The sequence below is a fragment of the Sus scrofa genome, chromosome X, assembly GCF_000003025.6.
Source record: "Sus scrofa isolate TJ Tabasco breed Duroc chromosome X, Sscrofa11.1, whole genome shotgun sequence".
Classification (NCBI taxonomy): domain Eukaryota; kingdom Metazoa; phylum Chordata; class Mammalia; order Artiodactyla; family Suidae; genus Sus; species Sus scrofa.
Window position 1 is genome coordinate 15,938,879 of NC_010461.5, and position 24,232 is coordinate 15,963,110.

The 24,232-nt window shown below is 48.6% G+C and overlaps 1 protein-coding gene across 14 annotated transcripts in view; it reads right to left on the reverse strand.

Moving 5' to 3' along the window:
* The window catches only part of SH3KBP1 (SH3 domain containing kinase binding protein 1), a 342,082-nt gene that overhangs the window by 51,748 nt on the left and 266,102 nt on the right, over positions 1 to 24,232 (reverse strand). For all 14 annotated transcript variants that reach the window (XM_021080257.1, XM_013985983.2, XM_005673482.3 and 11 more), the window contains 4 exons: positions 24,052 to 24,159; positions 12,132 to 12,183; positions 8,895 to 8,975; positions 6,379 to 6,538 (listed from right to left, as the gene is read on the reverse strand). In XM_021080257.1, coding sequence (XP_020935916.1) covers positions 6,379 to 6,538; positions 8,895 to 8,975; positions 12,132 to 12,183; positions 24,052 to 24,159 — 401 coding nt within the window. The remainder of the gene's footprint in view (positions 1 to 6,378; positions 6,539 to 8,894; positions 8,976 to 12,131; positions 12,184 to 24,051; positions 24,160 to 24,232) is intronic.

A 24,232-nucleotide genomic window follows, 5' to 3' on the forward strand; every position in this document is an offset into this window, starting at 1 on the left:
GAGCCGTGGTAACCAACTCCCCCCATCTGGAAGCTCTTGCTTTAATGACCCTCGAGCACCCAGACCGTCAAACCTCTCTTACCACTGACTGTCAGGAGCTCTCAGAACACACCAACCTCCACGTGGGAAGACACTCTGGCTTCAAGAACATCGGTCTCCCCTCCCCTCAGCTCTTGCCATCTTCCTGAGGCAACGACAGCCACACGGGCACTCCATCCCCAGTGCCAGTCCCTCCTCCCCCTGTCCCTTCAGCCCTTGTGACCACCATTCATCCTGAGTCACCCATATCCAGGGCCCCTCCCCCCGATCTGCTCCACCTCTGAAGTTGTGGGCGCCAACCTCCCCTTTCTGAACAGCATCTCCTGTACTTGCGGCCATCGACTTCTCCCACGTCCTGCTTCTCCTCCATCCCTCTTCACCTACCTCCTCCTACCCTCTTACTTCTTTTATTTATTTATTTTTGCTTTTTTTTTTTTTTAGTTTTTTTGTAAGGGCCACAGGGCTGCAGCTGCAGCATATAGAAGTTCCCAGGCTAGGGGTCAAACCAGAATTACAGCTACAGGAATTCCCGTCGTGGTGCAGTGGAAACGAATCCGACGAGGAACCATGAAATTGTGAGTTTGATCCCTGGCCTTGCTCAGTGGGTTAAGGATCTGGCGTTGTTGTGAGCTGTGGTGTAGGTCGCAGACGCAGCTCGGATCTGGCGTGGCTGTGGCTGGCAGCTATAGCTCCGATTCGACCCCTAGCCTGGGAACCTCCACATGCCGCGGGTGCGGCCCCAAAGAGACAAAAAGACAAAAAAAAAAAAATCTACAGCTGCGGCAATGCCGGATCCTTACCACACTGAGCAGGGCCAGGGATCGAACCTGCATCCTCATAGATACTAGCTGGGTTCGTTTCTGCTGAGCACAATGAACTCCCTCTTCTTACTTCTTTTAGCTTTACTTCCTTCCCCTCCACCCCAGAGTCCTTGTCTATCACTCACCACCCCACCCTCTGCCTGGACCATCCCCACCCGGCCGATCACCTGCTCTGCCACTCAGAGAGCACCAGCTGCTTTGTGCTGTAGCAGGCAACGGGCAAAGCTCCCCGGCAACTCAGACCAAATGGCCTGCTTCCGCTTGCCTACTCTTTGGGAAGAAAATGAAAGACCATTACAACTTGGGGTGTCCGTGTGTGGCAGGATTAACAAACCTGTTCTGGTCTAGCTAGGCTGCTTTTACCTCTCTCCCTTTGGGGTTTCTTTTCTTTTGAAGGCACACGCCTGCTCTGCCCTCAGGTTTCTGGCTCGTTGCCTCCATTGCCTGCAAACGGCTGGGGCTCAGGACAATGTGCTTCTCTCCGGCTTTTCCTTGGATTCTTCTTTTTTTCCTTTTCTCTTAGACCCTTCTCCCAAGTTTCGGGACCTCTTCTCATGGGGGTTTCTGATCCCATCTTTATTAAATCGATAATACACATTATGAGACATCGAACATCACATGTTCGTATGTGTGTACACAACACATGTAAAGGTTTAGGTGTCTGCTGTCATTTGAAATATCTCTCTGATCAAATATCAAGAGACGTGATTTGACTCTATACTTTGGAGACTCCACTTTCTCAGGTGTGAAGACAGAGGGAGAGAGGATACGCTCTGTACCGCAGCCACCTGTTATGGGTTGGACTGTGCGAGACCAGCAGGCCCTGTCTTCATGCTGTGAGATAATAACCAACGTGTCTCCATGGCACAGACTTTCAAGCTAAGGAGGCACTTATAACCTAGGGGACTCTTCTATCATCATTCAATTTTTAAATCAACTCTGGTACTAAATTTGTTTTGAAAAAGTCCTTTTTTTTTTCCTGTTTAAATTCTACCTACACCTACTGCCTGGAAGTTTGTTAACGGCATGGGGTTGCTGGCCCAGATGGATACGAAATGGCACTCGTGTCCCAGTTCCCTTAGACACAATTCCTGAAGACCACAATCTGTAATGGCTGGACCCCACTGTCACTAAGATCCAGAACAGTGCCTGGGACACGGCAGTCCCTCACTACCTTTTTTTTTTTTTTTTTTTTTTTAAAGTAAATGCATCTAAAAATAAGTCTCCTCTTCCTAAACTTACGTATTCCTTTTTGTAAAAGATTGCTAGTTCCTGTTTAAATAGAAAGAAATCACTCCCTTCTGGAAGCCACATTTGGCGGCGAGCTTTCTGGCTGGTGAGAGGAAGCCTGAGCCCAGACGCTGCAGCTGGAGCAGCAGTGCCTTGTTCCCAACAAGAACAGCAAATAGTGACTGTGCATCCATGTGTTCCACCCATCCACCCATCCATCCATCCATCCACCCCTCTGGTCAGATAATCCTGGTGAGGATTTGGGTTTGCACAGCAGAAAATACCCCTTCTCTGGAGGACCAGTGACACAAAACTGTTTGACGTCGGCATTCCTACCTCAACTAATTTGGCAGAACAAAACAAGTTCGTACACCAGTATGTGGGTTGGTTGCCCAACGTAACTACTTAGCAAAAAAGTGCATGAGGTACTGAGAAAAGAGTAAGCCTTTCTTCAATCTTCTTAAATGTTTTGATGTTGAAATCCATGGCACGTTAGGGGACTTAGAACATAAGACACATGCTACAGAGCTTGTAAAGGGGCTGGAAGGACGACAGGAAAGCAAAAGTGAACAAAATGTAAGCCCTGGCACCCTCCCCCCCCCCCCCGTTAGGAACCATGGCATGCACCAAGTGTATTAAATGAGCCACTACCATATGCTCAACCCCATAAAGCATGTGGAGATGACAAAACACACGCTTGATCTGCTTTAAATCTGGTAAAGGAGTCCGGGGGTGTGAGCATCCCAAGTGGCACAGCAGGGGGCCCTGCACCAGGCTAAACATGGGGTGTCAGGCATTTGGAGGAGAGAGCAATTGTGAGAGATAAGGAAGGCTTCCAGAAGAGGGGCGTGCTAACTGGGCACCCAAGTCAGGGACCACTAGCAGGTGCATGAGAGGCAGCCAGGGAAGGAAGGAGGCACTGCTGAAAACCTGGGAGAGGAGTTCCCGCTGTGGCACAATGGGATCGGCGGCAACTCTGCAGCGACAGGAAGCAGAGGCATCACAACTGCGCCTCGGATCTGATCCCTGGCCTGGGAACGCCACATGCCACAGGGTGGCCAAAAATGAAAAACCGAGCCAAACCTGGGGGAATCTAGACCAGGGTTCTCACAGCGTAGATCTGAGCCAGCAGCATCACCGTCACCTGGGAGCTTGTTAGAAATGTAAGCCCGCCCCCCCCTTGCCCAGACGTACAGAATCGGCAACGGTGGCGGCGGGCCCAGCCATGGGTTTGAACAAGTTCTCCAGGTGGCTCCGATGCACACTCAAGTTTGAGAAGCACCGAGTCAGAGAAGGTGCCATCCTCCCCGCAACTGGCTGAGCACATGGCCAGAGCACGCCCGCTCCTCAAATGCACCCAGCCTTAGCCCGGGTCTGCCACTTTCTAGGACTGGTGGGAAGGAAGCCTCAGGCTTTCCCCCCAACTCCCCTCTTCCTTCAAACCAGCACCCTGGGGGTTTGGGAGGTCGGGGGCTGCCCACCCTCTCCGGGCTGCTCAGATGCCACCCCCATGCGAAGAAGAAGCGTTATGCTGCCCACTGGCTTCTGTACGAACCCCTCATGCACCTTCCCTGGTGGCTTGTTCTTCGAATCGACAACTGGGTGTTGGGAGAGCTGGAGGCAGGGAAGAGCTAGCAGAGGCAGGAGGGAAATGGGGCCCCAAGGGTGGGCAGTTATCATTCACACCCATGTCAGTGCAGGTCTAATTGATGGCTCATAACAATGGTTGAGAGCAACCTTCGAAGGTGAAGAAGCCACTGGAACTGTACTTTCTTCGAATCAGAGCATTAGAGAGAGCAGCAGGAATATTCTGGAAATCATTGTGGACTTCATCGAAATGCCTCTGGTCCCTGGAAGCCCCTGAGAATTTGGCAGAGCATGGCTCCTGTTCTCCGTTCACCCACTGCAAAATGACGTGTGACTTCTGCTGCCCCACGTTCCTCACAGAGCTCACACTCTCCTCAGAAGCACCTGGGTTTACACAAGCTTTTCCTTCTGAACTGCCGGCTTGTGGACCGACCACACTACTGGTGTGGCCCTGGCTGAGGTCACTGGGGCCGTCAAGGGGCCCCATCACGTTGTGCACCCGTCAGCAGAAGACCGCACGACACATGGGGGCCTGACCAACTCGCCAGAGGCCCCGTAACTCAACAGGACCTCTGGGGCCTTCCCGGGGCAGGCCCCCGCCCCCAGCTTTAGCTCCTCTCTGAAGTACCGACTTAATAACAGTATCCGATGCTTGTTTCCTGAGTTGTTCTACAGCTGCTAAAACCATCACCAAATGGAAGGATAACAACTCGATGATCACGAGCCCCAGCCCCAGTCCCAGCCCCAGCCCCACCAGAGCCGAAGGATTGATAAGGCGACTCCCTGTGACCCTGACTGTGACCTCACCAGCGGCCCATCAGAGAACTGTGCATGAGATGATCACTTGCTCTGTGATCTCCCTGCCCCGTCACCTGGCTTTTCAAGATGCTTTGCAATTTTGGTTCGGGGCGTTCGGGCTTTTGGGGAGGCATGAGCCACTCATCTCCTGGCATGGCCTGCAATAAACCTTTCTCTGCTCCAAACTCTGACGTTCTGGTTTGTTTGGCCTTGCTGTGTGTCAGCACACGAACTTGCACTAACAGCCACTGTCCCATTGGTTTCATCTGGGGTGATCACGGGTTGGGGGGGCAGTTGTTTGGCCCTTGGGAGATGCCTGCAGAACGGCACGGGTGAGCCAGCCACTCCTCCAATGGGCTCACACACACCTGAGTGGCAGCTGGCCTTGTGCGCATGGGCTTATGTGCATCCAGCATGGCAGGCTGAGATCCCGACATCGCCCAGCCACTCACACGGGTACCTGCTGCAAGATGTGGGTGGGGGGTGGTTGTTATTGCAGGTGTTATTAGGATCGACCTTGGAGACATCAGGCCGAGTGAAATAAGCCGGTCACAAAGACAAATGACTGCACTTCTAGGAGGCACCTGGAGCAGTCAAATTCCTAGAGACAGAAAGTAGACGGGTGGTTGCCAGGGGCTGGGGGTTACTGCTTAAAGGGGGACAGAGTTTCTGTTTTGCAAAATGAGAAGAGTTCTGTGGATGGACGGCGGTGATGGCTGTGCCACAACGTGAATGTACCTAATGTCGCTGAGCGCTTACGAACGGTCACGATGATAAATTCTGTGTTATGTGTATTTTACCACAATTAAAATTTTTTTTTCAAAAAAGAAAATGAGCTGTTTCTGTTTTAGTCCAGTGTACCTAGTTCGATACACAACAATAAAAATGACAATGGAAGCAAAGCTGATTTACAGGCATGGGGCTACATATCTGGGACCTATATATCCATCTTTTTAGGTGTATTCCATGACCCCCCGCAAGCTACAGATGGGGAAAGTGAGGTGAGGGGGGCTGTGACCAGTGGAGGCGCTCACTCCTATGAAGTGGGGTGAGACGTGAGGCCAGAAGCCTGCCTGACTCCAACACGAGGGCACTGAAGCCTCATAGGATTCTCACCAAGCAAACCTAGCTCAAAAGAACACAAAATCCAGTGCGTGACTGTGTGCTGACAAGTCCACGTGAAGACCTCTGGGTCACCGACTTGCTCTGGTATATGGTGTCAACACATATAACACACATGTGATGGCAGAAAGTTCCAGCAATGAACTTATGGAGAGAAGGCAACATGTGAGTTCTCCGTGGTGGGTGTCTCTGGTCTGGGAGGCACAATGTCCAGCTCTGACTCCACGTCGCCAGCACATGTGTCCAGCCAGCCAGCACACAAATTTGAGTTTTTCCAGGCCCATCTTGGAATGCGTGCCTGAACAAAGCATGCCCTGGGCCTCTGAGTGCCTCAGAGTTCGGAGACGCGGGCACCGTTTGCCAGTCTGGGGCCTGGGCTCCGCAACAGGGCTGCACAGGGCGGGGCTGCACAGGGCGGGCAGAGGGAGCCTGGGTGCGTGGAGGGAGGCACCACGGAGCAGGGAGAGGCTCACAGGACGGAGCTGCCCATGAGATGTGCACACTGAGGCCAGCAGGCCAGCAGGTGCATGTGTGCCACCCACATTTCCAGCCTGAAGGACAGCGGGCCTGGCCCTAAGGGAGGCACGGAGGAGCCCCCCACGTGGAGCAGGGCCAAGATGCCGGGACCTGGATTTGCACCTGCTAATTCTGAAACCCACGCCGCGCCTCCCAGCCTCGCACCCGATTCTGCCTGAGCACGGGAGCAAGGCTCCAAGGGACCAGAGGCCCATATCCCGTGGTTGCCCCTCTCCCACCCTCAGCGTCCAGAGGGGAGCCGTACCTGGCGTGGGTCAGGGGTCCCACGGGTCGTTCGGGCCTCCTCGGGGGCAGCGCGCCCGGCCTGCTGAGAGAATTGGTCTTGGGTGGCCGTGGCTTTTTGGGTGGTATGGCAGGAACAGAAGGCTTCTGTAAATCCAGTTTTGGCTCTCTCTCTGGTCTGTCTTTAAGTTGTTGTTGAAAGAAGCAAGGAGAAGACAGATAGAACGAGCGTAAGTGATAGTACTGAAGATTGTTTGTTTTCTGCTATAAAAAAAATCACTGAAGGAGTTCCCGTTGTGGCGCAGTGGTTAATGAATCCGACTGGGAACCATGAGGTGGAGGGTTCGATCCCTGCCCTTGCTCAGTGGGTTGGGGATCCGGCATTGCCGTGAGCTGTGGTGTAGGTCGCAGACGCGGCTCGGATCCCGCGTTGCTGTGGCTGTGGTGTAGGCCGGTGGCTACAGCTCCGATTTGACCCCTAGCCTGGGAACCTCCATGTGCCGCGGGAGCGGCCCTAGAAAAAGGGCAAAAAGACAAAAATAAATAAATAAATAAATAAAAATAAAAAAATAAAAGATGGAACTTTAGAACGCTGCCCACTGGAGGACAGGCAGCTTCCCTCTGTTCGCTTGGAAGCTGGAACTCTGATCGCGTGTCACTTGCAAACACAGACTCACACTGTTTGGGTGACCGGGCCGATTGGCAAAGCTTTAAAAAGCCCCTGAGGTCCTATGTAGAAATCACTGTGCTCATCCCCACGATACTGCAGGAGGGGGATAGGCTCCATCCAGGAATGCTGGGAACTTTTTCTTGTCCACAGGGACTAGAGGAAGGACTAGAGGAAGGACCGGAGGAGGAAGGGCTCAGCTAAAATACAAGGGAGGCGGAGTGCCCACTGTGAGTCAGTGGAAATGACTCTGACCAATATGCATGAGGATGCGGGTTCGATCTGGTTAAGGGTCAAGGATCCGAAATAGCCAGGAGCTGTGGTGTAGGTCGCAGATGCAGCTCGGATCCCGCGTTGCTATGGCTATGGTGTAGGTCAGCAGCTGTAGCTCCGATTCGACCCCTAGCCTGGGAACTTCCATAGGCTGCGGGTGCGGCCCTAAAAAACAAATAAGCAAACACAAAACAAGGGAAGGGCAGAAGATGGACAGCCTGGGGAACACATGGGAGAGGGGGTTATGCCCACCTACTGCAGAGGCCAAGTCTCAAGGTGGGGCTGGTTCACTGGCTTCCCTGCTTTCAAGCAGGGCTTCTGCTTGCCTGACCCACTGTGGCACAAAACAAAGCATCATGGGAGGGGAAGGAACCAGGCCAACCAACTAGGGCGGCTGTTCACATGCCAGGCTTGTCCATACGCATGAAAACAGAGCAGGGCGTGTCCTCATCACAGAGCCTGGCTGTGTGTCCTCCGTGACAAGAAGTAATGTTTGGTTATGTCACAACACACACTTTGATCAAAGAACTATTCGTACGGCACACACTCAAATGCTGTTTTTTTCATGGATCTGTGACCCAGACCTGGCTTTACAATGAGGTTCTGCAACTCGAGTTTTTAACTGTTCACTGTGAAAGGAAGAGGTGGAACTTCTTATGAGCTCGCGGTATTGGTAAAACTTTGGGCAGGCTGATATAAAATATTAAATTTCACAATAAAATTTCATGAGGCCACCCAGGAGCACCTCCAAATAATTACATGCATTAATTCAGCATTTCTCTTGTGACTTACAAATAACTGCTGTTTAAAATGGAATTTGCGTGGCCTCCTGTTCATAATAATAACATAACACTTTCCCCATAAAATGTGTGATCAATCAAATCTTAGATGCCTAATAAAATGAGTCCTTGCGGAGACTGCAGATTTCTTGGGGGGAGGGGACACTCGGGCCAGAGGAGTTAAACACATGCATAAAACGGACTGTGATACTGGTTCGGGTATGTTCCTGAAAACGACATTTCTGACCCCCTTAAGGGGGCTGTGGGCACTGGGCTGCTTCTCTCAGGTTTGCCATGCCAACCCTCCCTCAACATCCTTGACCGAGGGCACGTGTCTGTAGGAGAATAGCCCAAGGCAAAGGCCCGGCAGTGACTGACAGCGTTCATTTGTCTACATGGGAATGTCTCTAAGCTGCATCCTCCCATCAACCATTAATGAGCACCCAGGACACTAGGCTGGCTGGAAACCGTGGCAGATACATCTGGGCCCTCTAGGAACCGAAAGCTGGCATCTTGACTTCAGGATGCTGCTGATGTGGGGGAGGGCAGTGATGGCAGGAAGCCTGGGATGGAAGAGCCCCACTGTGTTAAGTGAGCTGGTTGTTTTTCATTTGATGAGCAATTCTGGCCCAGCGAAGTACCGCACAACCCTCTCTCCTATTTCCTTAGAAACAGGAAATTTGAAAGCAATCAACACAAAACCATAATCACCATACTCCAAAGAAAAGGCGAATTCTGTGGGTAATACACACTAGTCCTGTGACAGACAGCTTTGTCTCTTGCTGTTCTAGAAGTGCCAACAAAGACTAGATTTCATACCTTTTTCTTCTGTTCTGTTTGGAAGCGTTTCTGGTCTTTCTGGAGGTATCTTTTTAATTTCATGTTTTCTTTCAGTGGTACCTGGAGGAGGGTAAGGATAACAATGATGAGGAAATGTTTCCCCATCCATTTATTAGATGCACTAGCATTTTAAATATGTATCAGGTACGGCAAAGTCAACAGATTTTTTTTTTTTCCTAAGCTGAGTGCTGGTGTTATCTGGCAAACACAAGCTGCTTAGAAACAGAGCAGAAGCCACTTCTGGCATATGTCATTAAGTCTGCCTGCCTATACATCCTTAATTTACAAGAACGCCACTTAATATTTATTGATATTTAAATGTGACTTTCTTAAGGCAGCAAAATAGTCACAGGAAATCACTTGGTGTGGGTGAGGAATGTATATAAATGAATAAACAAACCCATGGGCATAAGAATATTGCTATTTTACACCACCCAATTTGGAGTGGTTTGTTATGCAGCAAGAGTTAGCAGAACACGTATTTTTAAAAATTGAAGCATAGTGGACTTACAATATTATATTAGTTTGAGGCGTACAACATCGTGATTCAGTATTTGTGTAGATTATACACCATTTAAAGTTATTGTATTACTGACTATATTCCCTGTGCTGTACATTATATCCCTGTGACTTATTTCTTTTATAACTGGTAGTTTGTGTCTCTTAAACATATATTTAAGCAGAGGGATGGGCAGAGAAAATATGGTGGTTCTCCCTAGGTCCTTTCATTTTGCCTCTGAATCCCTCAACTATTATATTTTGCCAAATGTACCAATTAGCAATTCCTCTTTATGCACATGGACTGTAGCTGCTCCCTCACCTAGGGTCTTCATTAGTGTCGGTGGCCGCAGGCACCTAAGAGCTCTTGGAAAACAACTAACACATGAAACCCATCACGAGTACGCCTCTGATTTATGGACTTGGTTGAGTGCTTGACAAAATCCTTACATGACCAACCCAATGGATGGGTGCTTGGTAAAAAAATCTCAGTAACACAGCATCAGAAGCCAAAAGAACTTGAAATCCACTGAACACACACTTCACCTAATCTCCTTAATAACTCAACAGAAATTAAACACTGCATCCGATGTCTCTCAAGTCCATTATCTGATTTTTTTTAATGGCTGCACTGGTGGCATATGGAAGTTCCCAGGCTCGGGCTCGAATTGGAACTACAGCTGCTGGCCTATGCCACAGCCACAGCAACAAGAAATCCGAGCCACATCTGCGAACTACAGCACAGCTCACAGCAACCCCGGATCCTTAACCCACTGAGCGAGACCAGGGATTGAACCCGCGGCCTCTTGGATCCTAGTTGGATTCGTTTCTGCTGCACCCCAATGGGAACTCTCCCAATATGTGATCTTTTGGGTCAAATAACCAAACACAAGGAAAGATGAGGAGGAGGAAAGTATGAATATCTACCTCCCTGTCACAAAGCAGTTCCCAAGATCACGCAGCAGGATAAATAAGCAGTAGTAGAAATCTACGAAGATTAAATGTCACTTTGCTTTGCCCCACAGAGATCCAGCACAAGCTTTGATAAAATCGTTTTAAGAGGGCAAGAATTTGCCTGCCATGCTACAGTCTAGTCTCCTAATGATCATGAAGAAGTTCCGTATCATTCCTAGAGACAAACCTACGTCTCTAGGAGGAATGGACCAGCCCAAGGATTACATCCAATCCCAGTTATGTTCTAGGCTGCCTGAGTCTGAGACTACTCGGCTCATCTCCTGGTCTCTAATCTGTCACCAAGGCTTCTAGGGAAAAGGGTCTTGAGAAAAAAAGCTAATCAACAGTCTGCTTTAACTTCAGCACAATATTTATCCAGCCAGAACCACTAGGTGGCAAAATTAAACTGCTCAACACAAACAATGATGGGGGCTGAGCGGGAGATGTAATTAACATCCCATTTCAGGGCTTCATCTCTGTAATTCTCAACTATGCTGAAGGGAAGGGGAAAGAAATGCAGGGTCAGGCGGATTTTTCCCCCCTAACTTGGTGGGCCACAAGAACGGAAAAAAACCACTCCTAATAAATCTGTTGAATAAACTAATCTGGAAATGTATTCATACTTTAAATGCTATAGAAATATCATAATTATGAATGTGCAGAAGTAAAGATACCCCTATTCTTCTTCCATTTTAATTGTTTTTTTTTAAAAAACGCCACTGAATGAGTGATTCACAGAGGAATTTCTCCCTGTAAATTCATTTTTTGCAATTTTAAAGAGGAGTGCTACGAGAAAATACGGATGCCCATCTTTACGTGTGAGATTCCACTGTACAACGAGTTACCAAGGGTTGGATGCCATCAGGTCTTCCTATATTATTCAACCTTAATATCTGAGCCGCACAGACAAAGTGAATTAAATTGGACTCTTTTCCAAATGAGAAAAAGAATCACGAGGGATAGTTTTTCTAGAAAAACATTTTTTGTTGTTGTTGAGGGTAAGTGAAGTAAGTACAAATTTTGGTTAACCACAAGGGCCAGAAATGGAAAATTCAGCACTGCTGTACATGCGCAGTGATGCTAGGACCCATGGGAAGCAGGTCTCCCCAAGCTGACCCTTGATGGCCACGCACAGATAAAGGGGAAACTGGCTCTGCTCTCCACAGAATCAGTTTATTAAAAAAAAAAAAAAAATAGAAACAGGAGTTCCCGCCATGGCTCAGCGGGTTAAGAATCTGACTAGTATCCATGAGGATGTGGGTTCAGTCCCTGGGCTTGCTCCGTGGGTTGAGGATCTGGCGTTGCCGTGAGCTGTGGGGTAGGTCACAGACTTGCAGCGCAGATCCCTCGTGGCTGTGGCATAGACTGGCAGCTACAGCTCCGATTGGACCTGTCGCCTGGGAACCTCTATATGCTGTGGGTGTGGCCCTAAAATAAATAAATAAATAAAAATCAAAAATTAAAAAAAAAAAAAGCAAAGCAAACAAAACTGGTTTATTTGAACACAAAGTCCTTCTGGTCATTCTCTTTGGGAGGCTAGCTTTTATTTTTTCTATATCAGGGATACATTTTCACGATACGTTTATTTTTTAGGAAAAGCAGTAGTATATTTCAAACCCGCCTTTTGAGACCCAATTGTTACTTCCCAGTTAGGTCATCTGTGGCAGATCTGAATCTAAGACTCTTGAGCCTTACCAAGGATGCTGAAAATACACACAAAGAGGAAGATAAACCTTGTGGTGATGGAAGTGAAAGGTACATTACCTGCCCCTTGCTTGATGACGGGAGCGGTTGGAGGAGGTGGCTTCTTGGGTCTCTGAAAAAGTAATCAGAATGATACCACATGAGATTGTTGGCCAGCCTGGCCTCGCACATAAGGACCACAGACAGTGTTTTCTAGATACAATTTGGACTGTCCAGAGCAGCTCTCCAAAAAAAAAAAAAAAAAAAAAAATTGAGCAATTCTCTCTCCAGGGATGTCAGGTTTTGGCACCTTTAAACCAACACAAAATAAATTCAGTCTGCAAAACAAAGCTCTGATGGACAAATGAAATACCATTTCCCCCTTTCTAAATTTGTAACAGCCTTCTGGAAAAGCACGGCTCAGCAAAAATGGCCTGAAACCAGCAAGCACAATGGTACTCCTACGCTGAAACCGCATTTGCAATTAAGATTTAATCTGCTGAATAACCAAGCGATTCAGAACGAATCACTGGGATGGCTCTAAATTAGATCTGCTCTGGATGTGGGACCTGCAACAAAATGCAGGCTCAGGGGCCCCTGTGGCTGGGCAGGGTTCTAATGGGCCCTCTGCCCCCTTTCACCCCAAGGCGGGTAGGCCGTTGGCAAGATTCCCTTACAGACCCTGGAAACTGGAATGGACTTTCTTTGCCTATCAGCCGCTCTTTGTTTTTCTCTCACACTCTATTACTAGGGAGGTGACCAGGCAGTGATGCAATCAATGGCATCTCCTTGCCCACCTATGATTGGCTGTCGGAGGGGAAACAAGCTGGACTTGCCAAATGTCCTGGGGCCAGGAGTCGCGCCAGGCCACAATTCCTGGACACCATTCTTGGACAGGGAAGAAGGGGGCCAAAGTCAAGGAGAGAACCATCTCATTATCAAAGTCATTATGAAGAGAAGGACAGAGGAGGGTTTGAACCTACAATCTGCGTTGCTGCTGACACTACTCCTGACCCTCTCTGGCTATTATACACTTGTGACTTTTAAAAAGCTCCATGGACTCCTCTGCCTGTCGAAGATGTCCTGCTGGGACACCACTGTGGGACTGGCAGAAGCGAACCACCACCCTTGGCCCGACCTACCAGTGCCTCCTGGTGCCGGAGGCAGTACCAGAGCCCAAGAAGAAATGGTTTTAAGTAAAAGCCGGATAATACGAGACCCACGAGGAACTCTGTCAGGCAGCATCACAGCATGTAGGCTCTGGACTCAACACCATTTCAGCCCTGCTCCTTACTGGTGGGGTGATTTGGCCAAGTGACCCCAAGTGAGAGTACAGTACAGCATGGAGGGCAAGAGGTGTGGCTTCTGAATGTGACTGTCATGACACATCCGGGCTCTTTCCATTTTTAGCTGTGGATCCTGGCCAAGTGCCCTCACGCAGATGAAACTTCTTGTCTATAAAACGGAGATAATATTACTTCCCTCTTAGGAGGAGGCAATTTCACCAGCGGAGGCAGTCGGTAAACACTGCCTTGTCCAGCCCTCCTGAAGACTCTATAAAGAGGGATATTATTTACGCCCATCTTGCAGATGAAATAATGGAGGCTTCAAAAGATGAAGTCATTTCCCAAAGTTGCCAGGCTATTTTAAATGGGGCAGGGGGGCTGAGGGTCTGGCCCAGGGCTCTCTGACCCACAGGCAGGCTCTTAACCACTGCGAAGGGTCCATCCTGCCAGAAGGCAACCACAAGACAAACCATCTTGAGGCCATAAACCACGCCGTGTTTACAAAAGCACAAGGAGCTGGAGTCTGTTAACATGAAGAAAAAAAAGATGGGTATCAAATTGCAGATATAGGATGAGCTCAACCATGTTACACTATATCCAGAAAGGGGAAAAGATTGGAAAGAACTCAATTTACGGGGCTGATCTCTTGTAGGCTTATAACCGCATATTTGTGTGTTTCCTTCTTAATATTTTTCTGAACTGCCTACATGCCTATAAACTTTATTATACAACAAAGAAAGAACGAAGGACACTCCAGGGGCCACCTCCGCATGGGTACAAGCCCTCCGGCAGAGGGACGTGCCCTGCTCTCAGATCTTACAGCTCCTCCCCGTGAGGCTGGTCCCGTCCAGCTCGCTACCCGGACTCCTTTTTGCTTCCTCTTTCCTGCCTTTGTATAAATTAGACGGGGGACAGATGTGTGTTTACCGAATGAAGTTATCATTGGATCTCTGCCAAGGAACCTTCCTTTACCTCAGAAGCAGAGCAATTTCTTATGCGCAAAACTGCCAACACCCCATGGCCTAATTCTTCCCAGCCAGGCCCCAACAGTGCCCACTCCCCGGAGGTCTTCCTCTCTCTCTGCCATTGGAACATTTGTCTAACCAAGTTCACATGAGCCTCCGGTTACAGAGGCCGTTCCCCCAGGGACCTTGCCTCAAACCACAGGGCCACAAATAAAAAAAGACAATTACAAGTCATCAGATTTTCCAAGATGACTGGGCAAAGGAAAAAAAAAAAAAAGCCCTGAGTGTTGTCTCAGATGTGGGATGTAGCAGACACACAAAACCCAACAGGGCAGGAGTTCCCGTCGTGGCGCAGTGGTTAACGAACCTGACTAGTACCCATGAGGTAGTGGGTTCGATCCCTGGCCTTGCTCAGTGGGTTAAGGGTCTGGCGTTGCCGGGAGCTGTGGTGTAGGTCGCAGACGCGGCTCGGATCCTGTGTTGCTGTGACTAGGGTGTATGCCAGTGGGTACAGCTCTGATTCGACCCCTAGCCTGGGAACCTCCATATGCTGCAGGTGCGGTCCTAAAAAGACAAAAGACAAAAAAAAAAAAAATGTGACAGGGAAGGGCAGAGGGCCACCCAGGGAGAGGGGATGGGAATCGCTGTGCCAACTGACAGCGCGTGGAGAAGCGGCCGAGCCAGGCGCACATTCGGATGGCAGAGAAAGGAGGCAGGGGTGTGAGGTTGTGTCAGGAGCCCTGGAAGCTTCGGAGGCAAAGGGGCACTTTGGAAAGAAACCTGATCAATGTTGGCCAGATGCCTGCTTTGCTTAGCAGCAGAGGAGGTTTACAAGTTGTCCTGTTTTGTTTTGTTTTTTTTTCCTTGACCGACTGCATTCCCTGATTCCATCACACTTAGCCTTCCTGCCTCCTCAACATGGTGTTACGTTTTTCAAAGGCGACGTCTTTTAAGGTAATTCGAAACAAAAGCCAGGAACAGGGGTCCCTGTAGCTCTAGACCACAGCCCCCATGATTAATAAGGTATTTACATGATTTTTTTTTCTTTTACTGTCACAGGAAGACAGGGCAGTAAGAAGACAGACTGGGTAAACTGGGAGCAAAATCCATCACAGGAGCTCATGAGGCTCAAATAAAAAGGCAGGAGCACATCACATACCTGACTTTCCAGGTTAAGCAGCAGATCAACGTTTTCTCTATTGAGTTTACCAGCATTAACTAGCTCCTGCAGGTGCATGGACAGAAACATCCTTTCAATTCAGTCAAGTATTTTAAGTCATGAATTTTTTAGAGGCACTTGTTCTATTTATTCTCCTCCCTCCATGGTGAAAATAAAACACTTCAGCTCCAAACTCAGGTGGCGTCATCCTGCTCAACTTGCAGGTCGCTGCTAAGAACAGAGGACATTAGAGCTCTGAGTGATCAAAGGGTCCCCTTTATGCTGAGAAAACTGAGGCCTAGAGGGGCCATGTTAAGAGCTAGGCGGTAGCTAAAACAGGCCCAGAGCTCGCATCTCTCTGTGTCCAGATTGTGGCAGTTCATTAAAAAAGAGCCAACGTGAACATGTTCCTAACAAAGCCAGAGGGTTAACATTTTCTCATTTCTAGGAGAGCAGAGCCTTTCATGGCTGCACACATGCAGGGCACACAGGCTTGTGTGTGTGGATCTGCCGGCTTGGACAGACAAGCAAACACCATCCTTCAAAGGACATATGAGCGGGATGTGATTGCCTACTGTTATTAGCAGGAAGGACACAGAGCTGTCTGTCCTGGGGTGACGATAGCAGGAAGGCAAGTTGTGCTTTCTGCTACAGGATTTCCGAAATGACTCTGCCCTGTGTTTGGCAAGCCTGGCTGGTCCCAAGCGAAGGAGCTCGTTCGCTGGCTCAACTGTCCTCCTTGGCAGGACCTTCGATTGGCCGCTTGGCCTCTTAAGCCAGTTTGCCTTCAGAGGTCTGGCCCCAGACATGCGATGTGTTGCAAATAACCAGAGGAGTGTCCTCGTGATGGCTGGCTACCCTTCCAGGGGGCTTTGTTAGAGGACTACGGTAAGGTTTGGAAAGTAAATCTCAGCTTGATTTTGAGCCTTGCGAAACCCTCCTCCAGACATCTGGCTAAATGCTCTGGAGGTGTCTGGATATGAGGCTGGAGAGGAACACAGATGGACAGTTCCTGACCAGGGCACCCCTCACGGCTCTAGAAATGCAGAGGGCCCTCCATTCTGCCCTTTTCTCCCCTGTCACTAGTGATGACTGAAGAGGGCGTCTAGGGCTATGCCCCTCTGCACCCTGCAGAGTCCCCAACCCAGGAGATTCCCCAAGAGCTGCCCCCAAAACCTGCTCTGGGCAGGGTCTCTCTTGAGTTTCCTCTCCTTAGCTTCTGGCCTGGTGGCCTACATCCACGGGTTCCCTCTTGGCTGGGCTCATCTAGACTGCTGGCCTACAGCTACCCAGGCTTTTCTTGTTGTTGTTTGCTTTTTAGGGCCACACCCGCGGCACAGGTAGGTTCCCAGGCTAGGGGTCAAATCGGAGCTGCAGCTGCCGGTCTACCCTACAGCCACAGCAAAGCGGGATTCGAGCCGTGTCTGTGACCTACACCACAGCTCATGGCAACGCTGGATCCTTAACCCACTGAGTGAGGCCAGGGATCGAACCCGCATTCTCATAGATACTAGTTGGATTCGTTTCCGCTGCGCCACGATAGGAACTCCCACCCAGGCTTTGGTATTTGGTTTCTGTCTCAGATGTTCTCTCTGTTGGCTTGGCTTCCCTCTTCACTCCACCTACCCCACCTTGAAAGCACTGCCTGGATTCTATGCCCAGACCTCACATCTAGATAGATGGATGGATGGATGGATGGATGGATGGATCTGGGCCCCTTTGTCTGGGAAGAGACATCTGACAAGGGATCTGGCTTTCTTCTGCCTCTCCTTCTCTTCCTCCTCTTTCAAACTATTACAGGAGAGAGTAGCTAGTGGGAGGCAAGGGACAGAAGGAAGGGAAGGCACAGCCTGTCACAAAACGACGAGCGATTCCCAAATGCTAACCATATAGCAAGCTTGCTGCTAAGGACTAAATGTTTGTCCACTGAATGGACACACGATTCTTACGTTGAAACATAATCCCCAATGTGGTGGTGTTTGGAGATGGGGCCTCTGGCAAGAGATTAGGTCATGAGGGTGGAGCCCTCATGAATGAGATTCGTGTCCTTGTCAAAAAAGACTCTAGAGAGCTCTCTCCCCTCTTCCACCACAGGAAGACACAGCAAGAAGACAGCTATCTATGAACCAGGAAGTGGGCCCTCACCAGATGCCGAATCTTGGACTTTCTAGCCTCCAGAACTGTGAGACATAAACTTCTGTTGATTATAAGTCATCCAGTCTATGGTATTCTGTCATACCAACCTGAATTGACCAAGACACACATGGTTAGAGCCCCTGAAAGAGGAGCGTGGGACACAGGCTCTGCCTCCAAAGAGATGACAGTTAGGAGGGCGTGATGAGAGAGAATCACTTCAGGCGAGAGTATCTGAATGAGGTGCTCGAGTGGGAGAGCACAGGCTGTAAGGCCCAACGGAGAAGGGAGAAGGCGCACCACCCAGGCCTGTTGTGGGAAACGCAGTTGGGCTTCCATCCTAGGACATACTGGGGCCACATCAGCACCTTGATAATCCCCATCTCTGCACATGAAATGACTCAGAAAATTTTCTTTCTTTTTTTTTTTGGCTTTTTAGGGCCGCACCTGTGGCATATGGAAGTTCCCAGGCTAGGGGTCGAATAGGAGCTACGGCTACCGGCCTATGGCACAGCCACAGCCACAGCCACGCGGGATCTGAGCTGTGGCTGCGACCTACACCACAGCTCACGGCAACACCAGATCCTTAACCCATTGAGTGAGGCCAGGGATCGAACCCGCAACCTCACGGTTCCTAGTCAGATTTGTTCAACTCCATGACCCAGAAAATTAAACGGACAGACCAAAAAAAAAAAAAAAATCACAGGTGAATTTTATTCATAATGCTGCTTATTATAAGCACATATTTGTTTTGTTTTGGGGGAGGAGAGGACACTAAAAACAGGGAACTCATTTGTTGGGCATCTTCAGAAATTAGAAAGAAGAGTGGTTCCCAAAAGTCTGGAGGATGTGACTAGGAACAAAGAAAATTGTGGCTGAGGACAGTAGTATAAACCAGACTGTCAGATGATGGGGTCTGAGGTAAGTGGTCTCTTAGGAACTTGGTGAAGAGAATGTAGCCCGAGTTAAAGCAGTGAATTCACCTATGGTGGATTAGCCATTATGGGCATCAAGCGAGAGACTGCCCTTCCTGAAAAAGTTTGGAACCTACAAAACTCCTACCCAACCCAACTACCCAACTAAGGCTGGCACTCAATTGTAATGGAGAATGTGGGAAACCTACTTGATGGTACCACAATGTGTCTGGAGAAGGACCACGGACAGGAAGGGTCCGATCAGCCATGAAAACAGAGAAGAATGGAGAGCTGCTGAGGCCACAGGTGCGGGGCTTTTTCCAGCATCATCTGGGCTTAGCTGAACCCTACAGCGCCCTTGGCTCATGCTTCCCTCCAGGGCATGAGGAGGCCTCAAACTGTGTCTGCAAGACCCTTCATGAGAACAACTAGCTCCTCTTCTTTTCATCCCTTGCTCTCTCAGAAAGTACCACATAAATGTGCTTTCCTGTAGAATCTGGCTTCTAAAGAAGCAAGCCCACGGGGAGCAAATGCCCAGGGCAGGCAGACCCGTGTGTCCCAGACAGGCTGACATTTCAGTTCTTGTTGCGATTAGTAAGCTGGCAGCCTGCTCCCCGGGTAAGTCTCAGAGTTTGCAAAGGCGAGCCTGCATCCCAATCCCAGGCATCCTTAGAGCTTTTTGATGGCAGGTTTCTGTGTCCCTGAGGCTAAAGCAGACCCTCCACTGTAGGGCATTCACTAGGGAAACACCTCTGGGCATCTTAGCCACGCCCCGGTTCTCAGCACGGTGCAAACTCAAAAGAGCCCCCCTTACCGCTACATACTAGAAAAGTACCATTTTCTGGTGACTTCAGTGGTTTCTCTTAAAAGACCTGGATCCTGAGAGTTGCTTAAAATGCTTTCTTTCAGAAACATCATCTTTCAGAATATCTGCTCTATTTTTTTTTAATGACAGTAAGATGTCATTTCTGTAGTTCAGAGAGTCCAAGTTCCCCGTTTTCCTCCAGTCATGATGACAGAGCAGGCACGCTGCTTCATCAGAGCTCGCAGACTATTTCATCTTTCCCTTCTGATCTTCAATTCTTTTGTCCAGGCTCAAAATAAACAGGCAGCCATTGAATCTAGGTTTTCTCATAAGGAGCTTACGTAATTGCTCTCAAATCTGCACCAAGAGAGATGGACTGGGTGCTCTCCGGGAATTTCTTGAGGCAAAGCCCCCAAGCCTTTGCCATCATGAAGAGAGAATCTGCTGAGCTCTCTCAAGAAAGAGCTCCAAGCTCCCGATCCCTCCCACTCGGCTTATCAGACACAACTTAGAATAGATTTATAAGGAGATCCTACTGAATAGCATTGAGAACTATGTCTAGATACTCATGTTGCAACAGAAGAAAGGGTGGGGGAAAAACTGTAATTGTAATGTATACATGTAAGGATAACCTGACCCCCTTGCTGTACAGTGGGAAAATAAAAAAAAAAAATTAAAAAAATTAAAAATTTAAAAAAAAAAGAAAGAGCTCCAGGAGTGCCACAAGGCTTTGGACTAAGCACCCAAATCTGTGCCCCGGTAGACAATATGCCAGCCTCATCAGAACGCTTCCGTGATGCCTACTGCTATTTGCTGCTGATCATTACGGGCCATCCTCTTTTCTGGGTGAATGACTGCAACCCCAGCCACTGGCAAGACAAGACGACATCTGCTGAAGCCGATGGCAAAATAAGGTTGCAGTCTCTGTCACTCACACAGCGTGTTCGTGTTAATGATTCTAATCATCCTCACGCAGTCAATTCGGCACACAACAGACCCCTCTCCAGTCACGCTGTCCCCAACTCACCCATACCCTGGGTGCAGTAATAAAGGCTGGCAGAACAACCAATGCCAAGCACGTTAGTTGGCTTTATAGGCCAGAGGGAATGAAAAGGATGTAATAGTTTGAATCTTCTGAAAGCTAAATGTCACATTATACAATCACTTCTCAGCTGTAGGTGTTACTCTGTTTGACAGGTATAACTACTGTTTCCCTAAAATTGAGTTTTCTGCTTCTTAGGAACAAGGTTAAAAGACCCATCAAAGAGAGAGTGGCTGCTGGTCTGGGGTGGGAGAGATGCCCACGGGCTGCAAAGAGCGTGCATGCCTCAGTGAGCAACCAGCCGAGGCCACTCATCACTGACAACTTCACTCTCTCAGTGGGAGTCCTCCGGTAACATCTTATGCAACAGAGCAGAGCTTCTAGAAAAGTATGCCATGGAGCCTCTCACTCGAGTGAATTTATCACCCCACGAAAATACGACTGGGGACTAGAAGGCAAGGTGCCGCAATGTAGGCAAGCACAGACTTTGCCCATTTGGTGAAGGAATTATCCAGATTTTACCCTCGCCTGCATGATCTTACCACCTCGGTCAGAGCCAAGAAGGCTGGACCTGTCTGGAAGGATGGTGCGCTTGCTAAAATCCCTCAGCCAAAGGGCGAGGCGTCACCACGGAGGTCTTGCATCCAAATGATTCGGATGTGAACACTTTTTACCAGGTTCGCAAAGACTGGGGAGAAGGTTGAAGTGAGCAGTCTGGGTGGCTCCCTGCCATCCATTCTAAGCCCATAAGGGCAGTGCCTGTTAGGTGCCCTCTTCACTTCCCAGTTACCAGCATGGCAGCCAGCCCACTGACGCCACCCAACAGAGTGAGTGAGGGAAACAACATATACCACCACCGCCAGGCAGCAGATCCTCCCCAAATATGCAAAATGACATGAAGATTATGCCATCTTATACTCACTTGTCTCTATGAATGCACATTATAAAGCGCTAGATTTCTTTTTAGTCATCAAAGTTCTTAAGATGCATTTGAATTCCCAGGGAAGTTCACCAAGACACCAAGATAACTGCGGTGATTTGATGAACTAAAGTCAGATTTCTATCATTCCCGCACCATTTTATTTTTATTTTTATTTTGTCTTTCTGCTGTTTCTAGGGCTGCTCCTGTGGCATATGGAGGTTCCCAGGCTAGGGGTCCAATCGGAGCTGCAGCCGCCAGCCTACACCACAGCCACAGCAACATGGGATCCGAGCCGCGTCTGCGACTTACACCACAGCCCACGGCAACGCCAGATCCTTAACCCACTGAGCAAGGCCAGGGATGGAACCCGCAACCTCATGGTTCCTAGTTGGATTCGTTAACTGCTGCGCCACGACGGGAACTCCCCCTCCTCCTCCCCACCCCCCGCACAATTTTAGCTGGACTCTCCCCACACGTGTGCTAATAGCAATTACAAAGGCTGGAATAGTTAACATGTATGGAGTGTTCTCAAAGGACCAGGCCCTGTGCTAAGGAATTCAGATGCATCATCCCAGTTAATCTTCTCCGCAGTTTAACAAGGTCAGTGTGATTATTCTTGCAATTTTATAGATGAGAATACAGTCATCACTCAGCATTCGTGGGAGATTGGGTCTAGGACCCCCTACAGAGAGCAAACTCCGCAGATGCTCAAGTTCTTCATATAAAATGTGATAGTGTTTGCATATAACCTATGCACAGTCTCCCCTATACTTTAAGTCATCTCTCGATTACTTATAATACCTAATACAATGTAAATGCCACATAAATGGTTATGAATACAGTGTAAACGCTATGTCAATAGTTGTCATTGCACAGTGATTTGGAGAAATTCAAGCTTTACCTTTAGGAACTTTCTGAAATTTATTTTTTTAACATTTTGGATCCAAGGTTGACTGAATCCACAGATGCAGAACCTGCAGGCACAGAGGGCTGAGTAAACTGAGGATACACTCCGTGAGGTGAACTTGGACATGAAGTGACAGGGCCGGAATTCAAGTCCAAGTCTATTCAAGGCTGCAGTGTAGAGTCACAATCACTACACTCTATAAATGTTTGCCAAACGTCATTCCTGTGTCTTACTGTTTTAAACCATTTACTATACAGTCATCATTAAGTGTTAGTGTCTGTTTTTCTCGGGGATAAATTCTGTCAAATGACAACCCACCACTGCAATCACTGTCAATAAAAATGGCTTTAATGGAAAAAATAAAAGTCATTAAAAAATGGCTCAAATGATTCTGCTTGGTGGAAAATGTCCTTATTGAATGGTGACCGCTTCTTTGTTCTGCAAATTTATTCGCCTCCTAATATATGGTTGGAAATAAGAAGGCAGGGTTGGCATGTCTTAGAGAACTGCATCTACACTGGAGCTTCCCAAACTGTAATGCGTAAACAGATCACCTACGGATCCTGATAAAATGCAGGTTCTGATGCTTCAGATCTAGGGTTGGGGGTCCCAGCATTTCTAACAAGCTCCAGGTGATGCTGACAAAGTGTGGTCCAAGGATAAGCAGTAAGTCTCAAGGATCTCGAAAATACTGGGAAGCAGAATCTAGATTCTCTGAAACAAACTTGATTCTTAGAATAACAGATGTGGAAAAGAACATCATTCAGCTAAACAATAAAAGAAAGCAAGCTATTAAAAAGCCTAAAAGCTGTGGCCCTTGGCTTCAAACTAATCTAAGGAGCTACAGGCAATAATCTTGGTAGGTACCGACACTATCTAGTGCCGTGAACAATCATATCCGTTCATCTAATTAGTGTATACACCATCATTGCTCTTTAGTATCCCTGGCAACCAGTCCACAAGTATTGCAGCTACCTTTCCTAAACCTCTACTCCGTGGGAATGACGATGGGTCAAGGTCAGGTTCACAGTCCAGCAGTAAAGCCCCCCTGGGCATGAAGAGAGTGCAGGTGGGGACAGGTGGGCAGAAGTCATGTGAAAGCCTGAGCAAAGAGCCCTGAGGTACAGAACAGGTTGGAAAAGAGCAAATCACTGCCCCTTTAGAATGTAAAGTGCTTCTAACTTGTTGAAAGGTCTTGTTACATCATCATCATCAGAGAAACAATATACCTGGAGTGAGGCAAACAAAGATGGACTGGTTCATTTAAACCACAGCATTATAAACTGGGTTCCCACAAAGAAAGAAAGCACGGATCAGAGGTGTATAGGTGTGTATGTGTGTGAGTGTGTGTATGTTTGTACGTATATGGACATGTATACACATACATGCCCACACACACACACACACACACACACACACACGAGTTAGGAAGATTAGCAGGCTTCACTCTGCATCCTCAGCTTAACAATGTGCTTTGTAGCCACTTCCACAATAGTGGCCACTTCACCACCCCAAGGACATGCTATGCAGGATGCAGGCCTTCCCCTTACCAATGGAACACCCAATGTTCTTGCCATTTATTTGGGTGCCAGGTACTGCACCAAATGCTTCTCACACATTATCTTGTTTATTCATGTAACAACCCTAGAATAAGGCTCACTGATGAGGAAACGGAGGCTTGCGGAAGTCAGTGGACTTGTTCATACACACCAGGGATGGGGCAGCCAAGGGCTCAGAACTTGGGTCCAAACTAAAACGCCAGGGCTCTTCAACCACCAACTTCCCCCACCCCACGTTCCGAGCCCCGTCTCGGAAACCACAACTGTGACAGCACGTGGCTTACTGAGATTCAAGCCATGGAAACTTACATTCCCCTCCTTTTCAAAGTCGGGTGGAAGTAACTTCACGAAGTTATCAGGGAACACGCCTCGTCTGCCGTTGAGCTCTCCTTCCCACCAGCCTACGTCGATGCAGTCCTGGGAAAGAGGAGAGTGGAGCGTGAGAAACGGGGTCCATAAGCACCCTACGGAGAGGTCTGACATCCTTTCT